The sequence below is a fragment of the Nuphar pumila genome, chromosome 1, assembly GCF_984573655.1.
Source record: "Nuphar pumila chromosome 1, dmNupPumi1.hap1.1, whole genome shotgun sequence".
NCBI classification, from domain to species: domain Eukaryota; kingdom Viridiplantae; phylum Streptophyta; class Magnoliopsida; order Nymphaeales; family Nymphaeaceae; genus Nuphar; species Nuphar pumila.
In genome coordinates, this window is record NC_143249.1 from 19,168,803 (window position 1) to 19,181,900 (window position 13,098).

At 37.0% G+C, this 13,098-nt stretch overlaps 1 protein-coding gene across 3 annotated transcripts; it reads right to left on the reverse strand.

Moving 5' to 3' along the window:
* Positions 1–630: 630 nt before the first annotated feature.
* Positions 631–12,697, reverse strand: LOC149848230 (agamous-like MADS-box protein AP1). Of its 3 annotated transcripts, none has more exons than XM_089985563.1 (8): positions 12,467–12,697; positions 9,598–9,676; positions 5,642–5,706; positions 5,470–5,569; positions 4,270–4,311; positions 2,010–2,051; positions 1,803–1,915; positions 631–989 (listed from the first exon to the last, which is right to left on the reverse strand). In XM_089985563.1, the coding sequence occupies exons 1-8, from the start codon at positions 12,649–12,651 to the stop codon at positions 878–880; spliced, it is 738 nt and encodes a 245-aa protein (XP_089841689.1). In that variant the 5' UTR covers positions 12,652–12,697; the 3' UTR covers positions 631–877. The 3 variants fall into 3 exon arrangements, with proteins under 3 accessions (XP_089841689.1, XP_089841759.1, XP_089841827.1); XM_089985633.1 differs by having other exon boundaries at positions 5,669–5,706; positions 12,467–12,651; XM_089985701.1 differs by lacking the exon at positions 631–989 and adding an exon at positions 1,665–1,695.
* Positions 12,698–13,098: the final 401 nt, after the last annotated feature.

Below are 13,098 nucleotides of genomic sequence, written 5' to 3' on the forward strand. Positions count from 1 at the left end.
CTTATCTTGATAGACATGGATGATTTAGTATTAGTGTTAGTTTGAATGGACTTGTTGGTTATGTTGGATTATATATTCACTTAAGTACTTTTTTTGGTAATTTTTTCTCTGAAAATTGACGTCCATGAACTCAGACTCGAGGGGTCTCAATTTGGGTTGTTACATACCCGCACTGAATTTAGCTTGTTGTACTTACAATCATCATTCGAGTAGCATAAAACTCCGTGGATGCACCCCTTGGCCCCAAGAAGACACCTTGCTTCGGCTTGCACAAAGGGGTGAGATTTGAACCTAGACTGCCCAGATTTGAACCTAGACTTCCCACCCCCTCCCACTACGCCAATCTTCTTTGGGGCTGGGAGAAGCATGACCACTTAAAATGTTGATTTTTGTGACGTAATATGACAAAGAGAGACAGCCCAAGACTCTACCTTGACCATATACTGTTTAATTTGTCCTTGACCATTGCCGAATTCATGCCACCCCAAGACCCGCTTCCTACTTTTGGAATCATAACAAAAAGAATGCCACTTAAAGGGCAATGCAGTATCCCATAAGAGAGAGTGGATTTGAAAATTTCATTTTGTTTCAAGAAAAAGCTAGTGCGGTTTGTACTATTCATTTCACACATTAGTAAGGACAATGACTGTAATATAAGAGAGAGAGAGCACTTACATAGGCTACTGACAAAGCCAATCCATCACATGTACATATAAATGAATGATGGATAGGGGACACTCTTTATCACATATTCATATGTTTTAGAGGACTAACAACAGGGCATAGATAATGGCAAAAAGGGTGACCATCACAATCACAAAGCTGATGGCAAAAGATATGACATTAGCTTCAGATGAACTAAAAAAAAATGAACGCTTCACTCTGTCATGAGCCGAAGAGTCCATGGAGGCATGTTATTGCTGCTGGCCTGAGTTTGCAGGTGTTGATGTGGGGACTCCTCTGCCTCTCTATTTCTTGTTTGATACTCTCTGTAACACATAATAGCCCAAGTAATGCATGTCCAAATTCACAGTCTCACCAATGACAATACACACATCATAATTGTTTCAAAAACTTGGATAGATCTTGAGCATTAGTTGTTGATGCTTCAACCAATCTGAACAGAATCGTTTTTTCCAAAAAGATTCAGAAAATCGATCCAAATTGGACCAGATCAAATCAAATCTTTTTGAATTGGTATATTTTATATAAAAAAGATTTTTTTAAGAAAATAAAAATCATAAAAATATGGAAAATAAAAAATTCAAGAAAATTTATCTAAAGGAAAATGCAGAAATGAATTAAATGATGACTTAGATGTTCAATTAAATTCCAAAGTGCACATTTAATATTTATAAAATATAATAGTAAATAAATATATTGATTATCACAGAATATAAAAAAGAAAAACGAAAACTGATTCAATCCAGCTTCAATTACATGAGTGAGGTACTGATTCGATTAGAATTTGATTTTGACTACATTGGTCTCAAATACAAAGACAAAATCCACAAATAAAATTCCATGGAACATATGAGCAAGCCACTTGAAGCACCACACACACACATGCACACACAGAGACAAGCACATATTCAATTTTTAATTTGCTAAAACCACTAAATGAACTACTGTAGAAGCAAAAATCAAGAGAGACAAACTGAGACTTGCTAATAACATTCTCCATCTTCATTGTGACTGAAGAATCCCAGTGTGAGAGATGAGGATCCAATACATTCACATTGAGTGCAATAAACATCTCACCAAGAAATGATTGTGATGTCTAAATGAAAAAGAATGCCTACCCACTATCTAGAGTTGGAGGATGGCTATTAAACAAAAAGGCAACAGTTCGGCTCTGTGGCTGTTCCGAACATGCTGATTGTAGGCAATTCAGAGCTGCTTCCTTCTCTCGAAGCTGATTTCAACAGTTTAGAAAACTTGATGAAAATCATGAGCATTGAAACAGGATCTGGATTGAATTGACCAGAGGAATGATTAAAATGACTAACCTTCTTTTGGATAGCCTCATTTTGCTCCTGCAAGGACTTCCCCTGGGTTCAACCAAATTACAGGAAAGTAAACAACAATAAGGGTGGTGTAATATTTCAGTATGACCTCATATTCCATTTTTATCAGATTATGTTGATTGAATAGATGCATTCATGCAAAGCTGCAAAAAAGCTTTCCTTCACAAACATGGACAGATGGACATTTAATACTATTCCAGAAGAACAGAAGACAATAACAGTGCAGTGTTTTCAATTTGAAACATACATGTTTAAAGACTTCAAGGCATATATGAAGAAATGAGACCTTTTGAGGAAGGCAAGATCATCTCTCTTATAATTAGGCATTATGGAAGTTAATAGGGCAACTATCACTCTCTTTTTTTTTAAGAAATAGGGCAACTATTACCAATTGTTGTGCATTTACCTTAATGCAAGAAAGTATAATTTTGGTTAACAAAGAATAAAGAAATACCCGCGTCTAATAAATATACTTAATGAGGTAGCACAGTCAGCAACTATTTAGTGATCGTTTTTCCTTCCGGTGTGTGAAGTTTCCTATTTTTGAATAGAGCCATTCTCACTGATGTTCTCATTTTCATCTCTATCAACTAATTTCGCTTTCTTTATATTTCTTTCATTCTGTTCCCACTCACAGCATGCTTTGATCCTTAGCAACTTTCGAACAAATATAGGAAGTAACTTTGGTCCAAAATCTTGAAATTAAGCATCAATTACATCTGTGTACACATTAGTATAGCTAAGCTGATTGACATCACAGTGCGACCAGCATGAGAATATAAGGAAACTTAAAAATGTCTACTTTAAATACTGGAGTTCTTTGTGTCAGTCTGATAGATAATTCTCATGGGATCAAAGGTGAGGAAATGCATGAAGAAGATGAACTTATTTCTGCCAAATGAGGTTATGCACTTCCAACCTGGCTTACGAACTAAAAATAGGCATTGTCCATACCCTTCTTTTACAAAATGCTACTCAGTCGCATACATGCTCCTGGCTACTAAAAACCGTGTAGCATATGAATATCTGTATGAATAGCCAACTCCATCTGCCTGGTGGAAAGTAGGACTGGTACACAAGCTGAATGAGCAGAGCTCGGGCTATCCGAGATCACCTCATTAAAAGTGAACTGCAGCTCGTGGTCGGCTCATGAGCTCGTCACAAGCTAAGCTTAGGCTTACGAGCTAATCACAAGCTGGCTTGTTTTCTCAAAAAAGGTTTGTTTTTTAAAGAGTTCTTTATATATAAGGTCAGAATTTGGAAAAAACACGGAAAAAATTATTATTGGGTAGAGTTGGTACGTTTTTTAACTGGTAGGTCTCTCTCTCTCTCTCTCTCTCTCTCTCTATATATATATATATATATATATATATATATATCCGAGGCCAAAGCCCCTTGTTCATGCTCTGCTTATATATGATTTACGAACTGTTGTAGTGCAGTTCGCTGAGCTCACTTTATGAGTCCGAAAAAGTTTTGGGTGAGCCTAATTTATGAGCAGCTCATCTCATATGCCAGCCCTGCAAGTCCCTGCAGATCATCTCAAAAGCCCTACTGTCAGGATGCTATCAATGTGGCTTCTTCGTTGACCATTATGGTATCTAAAAACTGTGCCCCAAACAGATTGAAGGAACCACATGAGGTCATTTAAGGCAATATCCCCACTTAATTCTCCCAAGGACTGTAGATAACTTGTGACTGTTTGAAGATGCATATATTTTTCACCTTTTTAATTCACTTTTTTTTTTGAAAGGCAAGCTGGGGTTAGGCGGAACCCTACTAGAACAGACACCCCATGTGGCAGAGGGATTCGATCCTAGGCCTTCAGCTTGACACAGGATCCGCTGGGTACCACTCATCTGGTAGGGGTAACTGGTCACCAAGTTGAAGTGACATCATCAGTTCGAAACCCACGGGTGCACGTTGCTTGCAGCATGGTTGAAGCTGAGTCATATACTCCCAGAATGGCAAGGGGGAATTCACTGATTTTTACAAACTAGAGGCCTGCCAATGTGCAGTTGGTGATTTAAGGGGGGAGTGGGTGTATGGCACAAGGACAAGGTGCAAGTAACAGGGGATACGTCATTTTTTGCTAATGCATTAAGTAGTGTGTACAAGGGGACATGATACGGGAGCATGCTGGAGTATCTACTAGTTACTAATTTTCCTGCTGACAAATGATATTTTCAGATTATACATTGTTTACTGAAATTTCTAAAATAATTGATACAAGCTCACTCACCTTTTTGCGAAGTTCAGAAATGGAATCCAACAAGAGCTGTGTCTGCAAAAAATTCAATATTACTTGTAAAAGATCAAATCAGTCTTTTCTCAAAACCACCTAAATGCCACCATGTTATATATATATATATATATATATATATATATATATATATATATATATATATATATATATATATTATATTGTAAGCATTGTTAACAGAAAAAATACGCGGCAAAAGTATCAGTCAATGATCAATTTTAGAAATATCGAGTAAAATAGCTGAATTCAAGCTAATTGTAAATCCTCAATCACATCAAACACATTTGCATTATTTGGTTATGTGACATGCTAATAAGCACAAGCAAACCAGAAAACCTCGAAAGTTATTCATATAAATTGCACAATAGAGCACACCAACTACTTAAATAAGAACTACAACCAAGTGCTATCCTTAAGTCACATGTAGATTGAATGCATGTTGCCTTAAAAAAGTTAATAAGATATACCATACACAGGAAAATAACAAACTGCGTAAATACACTGAGCGTAGTCTCAGATATCGTGATATTTTGAATGTATCATACTTTTTTCGTGATAAAATCAAAAGGAGATATATAAAAAAAAATGAATGCAAATTGGTTTCATTCCCAATTATTTACCACGTTTCTATCACGACAGTTGATGAATTTGCAATAAATTTATTTTCATCTATTGCAAGCAATAAGACATTTTGTCACCATTTTTTTAAAATAAACTACCTTAATAGAGAAGTAACCTTTTGACGTTACTACCTTGAATAAACATGAGAATACGTAGCTCATGTTTTGGAAGAGAGGGCACCTTCCTACCTTTGTATGAACGTGGGAGGTTCTCTCCCTTTTCATTCATTGAAGTCCTCATCAATTCTTTACACGTATTAAATTCATCTTTAAATTAAGTTAAGAACAAAAAGAAATAAAGAAAAAGAAAGATCACAAGGTAAAAGCGAATCAGTTATAGCAATAAATAGTAAAGACAATAAAAAAGAAAATTAACAAAAAAGAGAGGGCAAACCATTCACTTTTTGTTCTAAGAAAATTCAGAAGCAAAACAAAGGTGGCTGCAATACATGGACTTAATACCGATTGTAGTCATAGTATCACTAATCAAAACAACAAACAGGAAGGTGCACAAGAAACCAAAAGGATGTTGAGGAGAAAAGCAGCCAACCCATCTCACCTTTCTTGATCTAATGTGTTTTAGGGAAGAATCAAGCTGATGTTCTAATTGTTGAAGCTCCTTCACACTCAATGGCTCGAGATCTTCTCCCATGTAACGCCTGCAAAAGGAGTCTAATTGATGACCACCCAACACCGTAATTCTATTTTCATACAAGAATAAATATGTTCACCTTTGAGTTTTCTGAAGGAGCTCAAACCTGAACTTCAGTTTCTTGTACTCTACACACCAACTTTCCTGCTCAAATCACATAGCACAGGCAAAAACGCCATCAGTACATTAGAACAACAAAAAGACTTTTCTGACTGAAAATTTTATTAAAAATAGATTAAACCTTACTGAGCACAAGAGGTAATATATATATAGTAATGCTGTGGCGCTCGGCGCTCCAGAAGCGCCTACTCCCACGTACTAGGAAGCATAGTTGTTGGTTGTATCTTCTCAATCAGACCTTATGGATGTAAACATAGTTTATTTGATAGGAATCATGATTTAGATCATGTTTTTTGGATATAAAAATATGATTTTTTAAGTCATGAAATTTTGATAGAGCTCATTTTCTGTAACAACCCGACCTGGGACCTCAGGAGTCCGAGTTCGGCTGGTATTACTTCCCAAAGGGAATAGTTCAAAGTTCACACATGACTAAATTGTTTTTCTTTATTATTCAATAACTCACTTTCTTTACAATGATTATCATTCATAACAAAAGAAAATAACAGATACATTATTATTTAATGACATGAAAGTAAAAACTACCAAATACTCTGTCGAAGAAGAAATCGATCAAGTAGTGTCTGTACTAGTGTGCTTGGAACCTACAATTGTAATTAAACAAGGGTATGAGTCTATAACCCAGTAAGAAATAATTATAAGTAAATAAACACTTAACTTACAACTGTAGTGGGCTCTAAGCCCCTAGTCTGAGTTTAGTTTTCGACATACCACATAAGTTTGTATATTTTAATTACTCTCATTATCTTTCTCAGACACTCGCACACAACAAACTATCACTAGATCGGCTATACCGGTCATAACCGTCTATGGGCATAGCAACCCACGTAGAACATCTCAATTTTACATGTTGGTCAGAGAATGAACCATACACTCCCAGTGGTTTTCGGACTACCAGGTACTGCAGTGAAACTACCACGGGGACCCCATCGGTAGCTAGCCAGGAGGTCAGGCTCTCAATCTTGGTATGGTTCATGCTACATCCTAACCATGATGGTTATCGACCATCCATAGTCCTCTAGAGTCTCAAATAGTGTGTGAGTGTAACCCTAAGTCATAAACTAAGTTTAACACGTTGAACAACTTTCTCAAACTCGTAATTCACTCGTTTCCTCATGAGTGATTTCGTAAATTGATTATGATGAATCTCACTCTTTAATCTCATGATGACATTAGGACTCACATTATCTCATACTAAGCACGCAACAATGTAGTGTCTCCATATCGTTAAATCACCGGTGACCCACTCTTCATGGAGACTGTATTCTAGCCGCGAACCAGGTAGCCATTGCCACAGGTCGTCACTTTCGGGATTTAAGAGGTCATGCATGCTGATCTCAAAATATTCATTCATATAACATAAATAGAATAAATAAAACCCCAATCTAAATATAATCTCATCACAATGCATGTTATTAGTAATCACACAGACATGCCATCATAACATAATCTCTTTCTAATATGCAAGACATACCATAACATGTACGTCACAATAAATATATATATGAAATTATCTCAAAATTTCAAGCATGATAAATTTTTATGCATGTCATGTTCTCACTCGAAAGCTATCATGTTAATCATATTAGTTCACAACATTACAATAGTATGCAACATAAAAATATTTATTTACAACTAAAATTATTTATAATATCCCTTACCTCAAGTGCAAACATTATACTCTAGCAATCAAGTCTCAAGATGCTCTAATAGTATGATCTGGTCATTACACAAACATGCTCGCATTAATGCACATAACCTCTTACAGAATTACCAAAATACCTCTCCTGAATTGACTCATGAACTTTCAATTTTTGTATCACTAATTTAACTAAAACTAATGAACAAGTAGATTCCTTCTTTCGATACAAGTCCAACACACCAAACCTCGCTCAATTCTGAGTTTGGGGTGCAAAGTTATGCTCATTTTACTGAAATGGATCTCGGGTAACCATAAGGGTATTTTGATCATTTTGGATTTATGTACAATTCAAGACTATCTCACAACCTGATCTAGATCCATTTATGATTTGGATCCAACACTGTCTAACTGAATCCAGATCGATTACTTATCTGGATCTAGAACAGTCTAACTGGATCTAGATCCAGTTCTGATATGGATCTAGGACTGATCCAATCAGATCCAAAACAGTCACTGCAATACCAAAATTGGCCTGATCCAGATCAAACTGGATCCAAACTAAGAACTAAGACCCAGTCAGATTCGGTCTGACTCGGGTTGATCCAAACCGGTTCAGTCTGAATTGACTCCACCTGAATCGGTTCGGTCTGAACCAACTCCACATAAACCGGTTCGGCTTGAACAAATTCAATCAAAATCGATTCAACCAACTTTTTTTTAAACTTGGTCTGACCCAACCCCGGGTTCGGTCTATCTTGGTCTTGAACTTTTTTTTTAAAAGTTGTCTCGGTCTGGGTGCGACCCAGACCGACCCGGTTTGGTCTGGGTCACACCCGGACCGAGCCAAGAATGCGGAAGGGGCCTTCCGCGTTGTTCATTGCAGGGGGGGGGGGGGGGGGGGGCTCTGAGCTGACCCTCCCCCTTCCTTTCCGCTGCAGAGAGGGCCGACCGTCGACGTCGACCGACCGGCCCTCTCTCTCTCTCTCTCCCTCCCTTGCAATCCCTCTTTTTTTGCTGTAACACTCGCCGGCAGCTATGGCTGCCGACCCTCAACCTGTCGAAGACGAAGAAGATAAAAAGAAGGAGAAGGATGATTACCTGGCCGCCACCGCCACCCCCGGTAAGCCCTCTATTTTTTTCCCTTATCTCTCACTCTCTTTGTTGTTCTCTCTCTTCCTCTGTTGCTGTTGTCTCTCACTCTCTCTCCCTCCCGCGGATTGTGGGGGGTGAGGTTTACTCTAACTCACATGCATCCTTTTGCATCCAATCGTTATGTGTGAAAAACCCATCCAAGTTGAGAGGTCTTTAACCAAATCCCCAAGGGCAATATCCTTTGATCCGTTGGCACTACTTAACCAAACAATGCTCCATGTTTGTGCTGTTACACAACATCGCACCAACGACGATACTATTGCCTATCGCATGCCATATTATCATTGCACGTCACTAATCAAGTCAACACATATTGCACGTTTCTACACTCAATGCATTTTTCACTGCACTGCACATGCCTCATTTCGAAGGCTCGGTCCAAAACAAAACAACAACAAAGGAAATTGACATAGTATCCACATGAAGCTAAGTTATGGGCATTTGAGCTTATGTTTTCAAACCATTATTATTATAAGAAATGCATCTTTTGTGATGTTACCATTGTATCACTTTTATCCTCTACTAATAATTGATACAATTTCTTGCAACTAAAAGATACATCCAATGCAAGCAAATAAATAAAATGGACCATCGATCACTAAACGTTCATGTATACATGCACGCGTCCAGACACACAACATCTACATAACTTATGTTCTTATATACCTAATTGGTAGGTCAACAAGAGAGTGGATCAGGTAAAACATTTTATGTAAAATGTTCATTAGAGAAGCAACACCGGTTTTGCTTTGTAGGATCCACAACTACTTTGGGTAAGAAATGTGATATGTGTCACGTCATGTGCTGGCATTTTACAATAACATTGTAAAACACCGTTTTACCTGACCTGCTCTTGGTCCAAGTAGAGGGATGAGATACGAAAAGAAAAGATGGAAAAGTCTAGTCACTTTAACTAATATGCTGCAAAACAATATGGTATAGAAATAGAAGAGAAAAGAAAGTAGGAAAGTGAGGACATCATGTACAAAATTGGAGTTCAATACCATGCATTTTTGAAAGAATAAATGTAGGAAAAAATTGACATTGTACACCAATTCAAATGAGCAAACACTAATACAGGTCATCCATTTCAGGGTTACCTGTGAGTCAAAGTTAGTTACTGAAGGCTCCCTCTCTGCATACGAATGTCTTTCATACCGTTCAAGGATCCTTGTCATGCTGAAAGAACAAGAGATTTTTCAACATTTTAGTAGATAGATAATCATAATAATATGAGAGAGAGCAATAAGTTTCTTGCTAATGCTTCGTATTCCAAGTTTGATATGATAATAAGTTGGCACTTTGTCAAATTCCATTCATCATCTAGGATTTGTCTTGGGTTGAATCCTAGCAGCTGTAGCTGCAGAATTGCCAAGTTGGCTTAAGCTGATCATAGTGTAGAAGTGCAAATAGACTCCCCCCAAGACTGTCCAAACCTACTGACACTCTTGCCTTGTCTCTTTTTCTGCTCATAAAAACATGTATTTTCGATCCAAAACATGTTTCAAGAGTCGATTCCTGTTAAATTGAGCATGTTGAACACATCTATGAGGTTAGATTATGTCAAAACAACTCACATCGTGACATTCAAACTAGATTGTAGGTATAAGGTTAATCTAACATTAAACTAGTGTTTAACATGAATTCAAATTTATAAAAATGATTAAAATAACCTTAAAATAATGGCATTTTTAAAAAAAATGCAAGGTTATTTTTAAGTTCAAAAATTAACTTTGATAACTTCGTAAAATTATATTTTTGGAAAAGGTGTTTGACTTTTCAATTCTCTCCCTATTCAAAAGACTTATAATGCTAAAAAAAGTAACCATATATTTTAAAAAATATCGTTTTTAAGAGTATTTTAATTATTTTAATAAGGTTAAATCTTTGGGCTGTTAAACACAACTAGCTTAATGTTAGATTAACCCATATTACTCTCACCTAATAAAAACTTCAAATTGTTTAAAAAATCTCAGCATTTTTTGTTAATCAGACCCTAGAGATATGATCTACAATAATTATTTAGTGGAAAATAAATTTTGGATCACGTGAATATAACATGCATGCAGGTTTTTATGATAATCTTCAAAAATCAATAGCTCACAATGTATCAAAATTTTGTGACTTAATAAATCTTATTTTTATGTCCAAAAACACTATTCCTATCAAATAAATTGTGTTAAGTACTTTTATAAGGTATGATTGAGAAGATGCAACATACAACTATGATTTTTAGTAGGTGGGCCACAACATTAGTATATATAATATTAGTATATATATTAGTATATATATATAGGGTAATTGAAATATGCAAACCAACAAAATATATAAACTGGTATCCACTAAAATTTTCATAGGTTTTTTATTTTTTCTCGGATGCGATCTAGATGCTTGATTTTATAGAAAAAGACTCCTAGATCATCCGATTAGGAGGTATAAGAAGAATCTTTTAAGGCTTGAAAATTTTTGTAAATATTCAAACATACAAAATCACATTTCTTGATCTAATCACAATGATCCAATAGTCGATTCCAGGCAAATGGACCATGCCATTGCAAAAAACCTATGAAAATTTTGGTTCATATTAGTTTACATATTTTATTGGTTTATATATTTCAGTTTTCTTTTATATATATATATATATATATATATATATATATATATATATATATATATATATATATATATATATATGTCATTTTTTATGCAGTCTTGCTGCACATGTATGCCATTTTTTATGCGGTCTAGCTGCACTCGAGACCTGATGCGGTGCATCTTAAAGCCGTCCATCTCAACATTTCTAGAGATGGAGCCCACCCGTGTTGAGAAATGCTGATATGGATGGCTCTCAAGCATGCAACGTGTTATGTGAGAGCGAGAGATGAGAGGACGACCTAACATGACAACCTATATTGCAAGAACACTCGATCAGCATCCGTAAAAGGGAGAGGACGGAGCCTCCACCGGATAAAACCGCATGCACATCGGAAACCCCACATCATCCTCTACCTTAATTACCGAGATGCGGTCCCCGGATTCATGGCAAGCACACCCCCATTACCCCCATTACCGTGGTGGTGCACGACCTCACTATGCCACAAAACATTGAAAGAAAAGGAAGAGAGGCAGAGAATACACAGAGAGAGAGAATACACACACAGAGAGAGAGACTTCAAAAACGTAGAGAATCTAGGTCTTAATCCAATAAAAGGAAGAACAATTTTCCCTTTGGCTTCATGAGGATCCGAACTTCAGGAAATGCAAAACCCAACTCTGGTAGAACGTAAAATTGGTCTAAGCCAAATGAGTTCCGTATAATTGCATAATATAGCAAGACCAACATCCAATTCTCCTCGGAAAAGCGACCAACATTCGATATCCAATCAGGTGCACCAACTTTGAACAATAAGATTTTGGAGCAATTAAAACCCTCAAGTCCAAAGATCATATTCATGCAAAAACTAGACGTGAAATTTACACATAAAAAAGAGTGTTTTATTCCTAGAGTGCACACGATATCGTCAATATATAATCCCTTTACCAATCCCCTAAAAAGGAAAAAGAAGAAGACCACCATAATCAAATTGACACCTTTAGCGATTTAAATCCCAAGATTCATCAAAAGGTCCACACGGAAGAAATATCCTACAGAAAGTAGAAGTTAAAAAATAGATATCCAGATATCTTCGCACAACACCTACATACTCAAACATTTATCTATATATCTTAAAAAGGATCTAACAAGCAAGAATAAAATTCACATTTTCTTAAAGCAAAAATCTAAAAACGTCCCATTATACCAAGAAACGTTACAAAATCCCCACGCAAGAAAGAATTGGAATCCAAAAGATGACGATTGAACACGAGATATGGAAAACTCAGCACAACACCCACGTACCAAGCTCACCAAGGAGAGAGAGAGAGAGAGAGAGAGAGAGAGAGAGAGAGAGAGAGAGAGATTAATAATACCTGGAGTCGGAGGTGTATTCGTAGAGCTTACCTCTGGTGGAGAAGACGATGAGAGCAACCTCGGCGTCGCAGAGCACAGAGATCTCCTGGGCCTTCTTAAGGAGCCCACTCCGCTGCTTGGAGAAGGTCACATGCCTGCTTATCTTGTTCTCTATGCGCTTCAGCTGCACCTTCCCCCTCCCCATGTTTAATTCTCTCTCTCTCTCTTCTTACATGAACAAGAAGGCCACCATATACTGAAAAAAAGGAGGTATATAAGCTTTGTCAGGATTTGTTCCAGATCATGGCTAATTGATGTGTAGATTCAGAGAGAGAGAGAGAGAGAGTTGGGGATATTGGGTCCTCTTTGGTATTTCCTTTTATGGGGAGTGGAGGGGAAATCTATTTAGAGGCATTTATGTGGAGGGGAGAGATTGGAAGTGGAAACTGTGGGAGAGGGGAGAGTGGTGGTCTTTGGTAGAACAGTAAGGAGGTTTGGGGAAAAGGGGGGGGGGGTGCTTTTCATGGGGATTCTGCTGTCAAGTTTTGATTGGGTGAACGTCCTGCCACAGTCGTTAATTTGCATCGGCTGTAGCCAATTGATTCCCAAGGTCCCAAACATCTTCATGCTGTCTCTTTCTGATGGGTAATAG

Coding starts and splice junctions, on each gene's coding strand:
- LOC149848230 (XM_089985563.1), bottom strand. CDS start 12,651: ATGGGGAGGGGGAAGGTGCAGCTGAAGCGCATAGAGAACAAGATAAGC. Junction 5,707..9,597: donor TAACTAACTTTGACTCACAG/GTAACCCTGAAA, acceptor TGATTTGAGCAG/GAAAGTTGGTGTGTAGAGTA. Junction 4,312..5,469: donor AACACATTAGATCAAGAAAG/GTGAGATGGGTT, acceptor AATTTTTTGCAG/ACACAGCTCTTGTTGGATTC.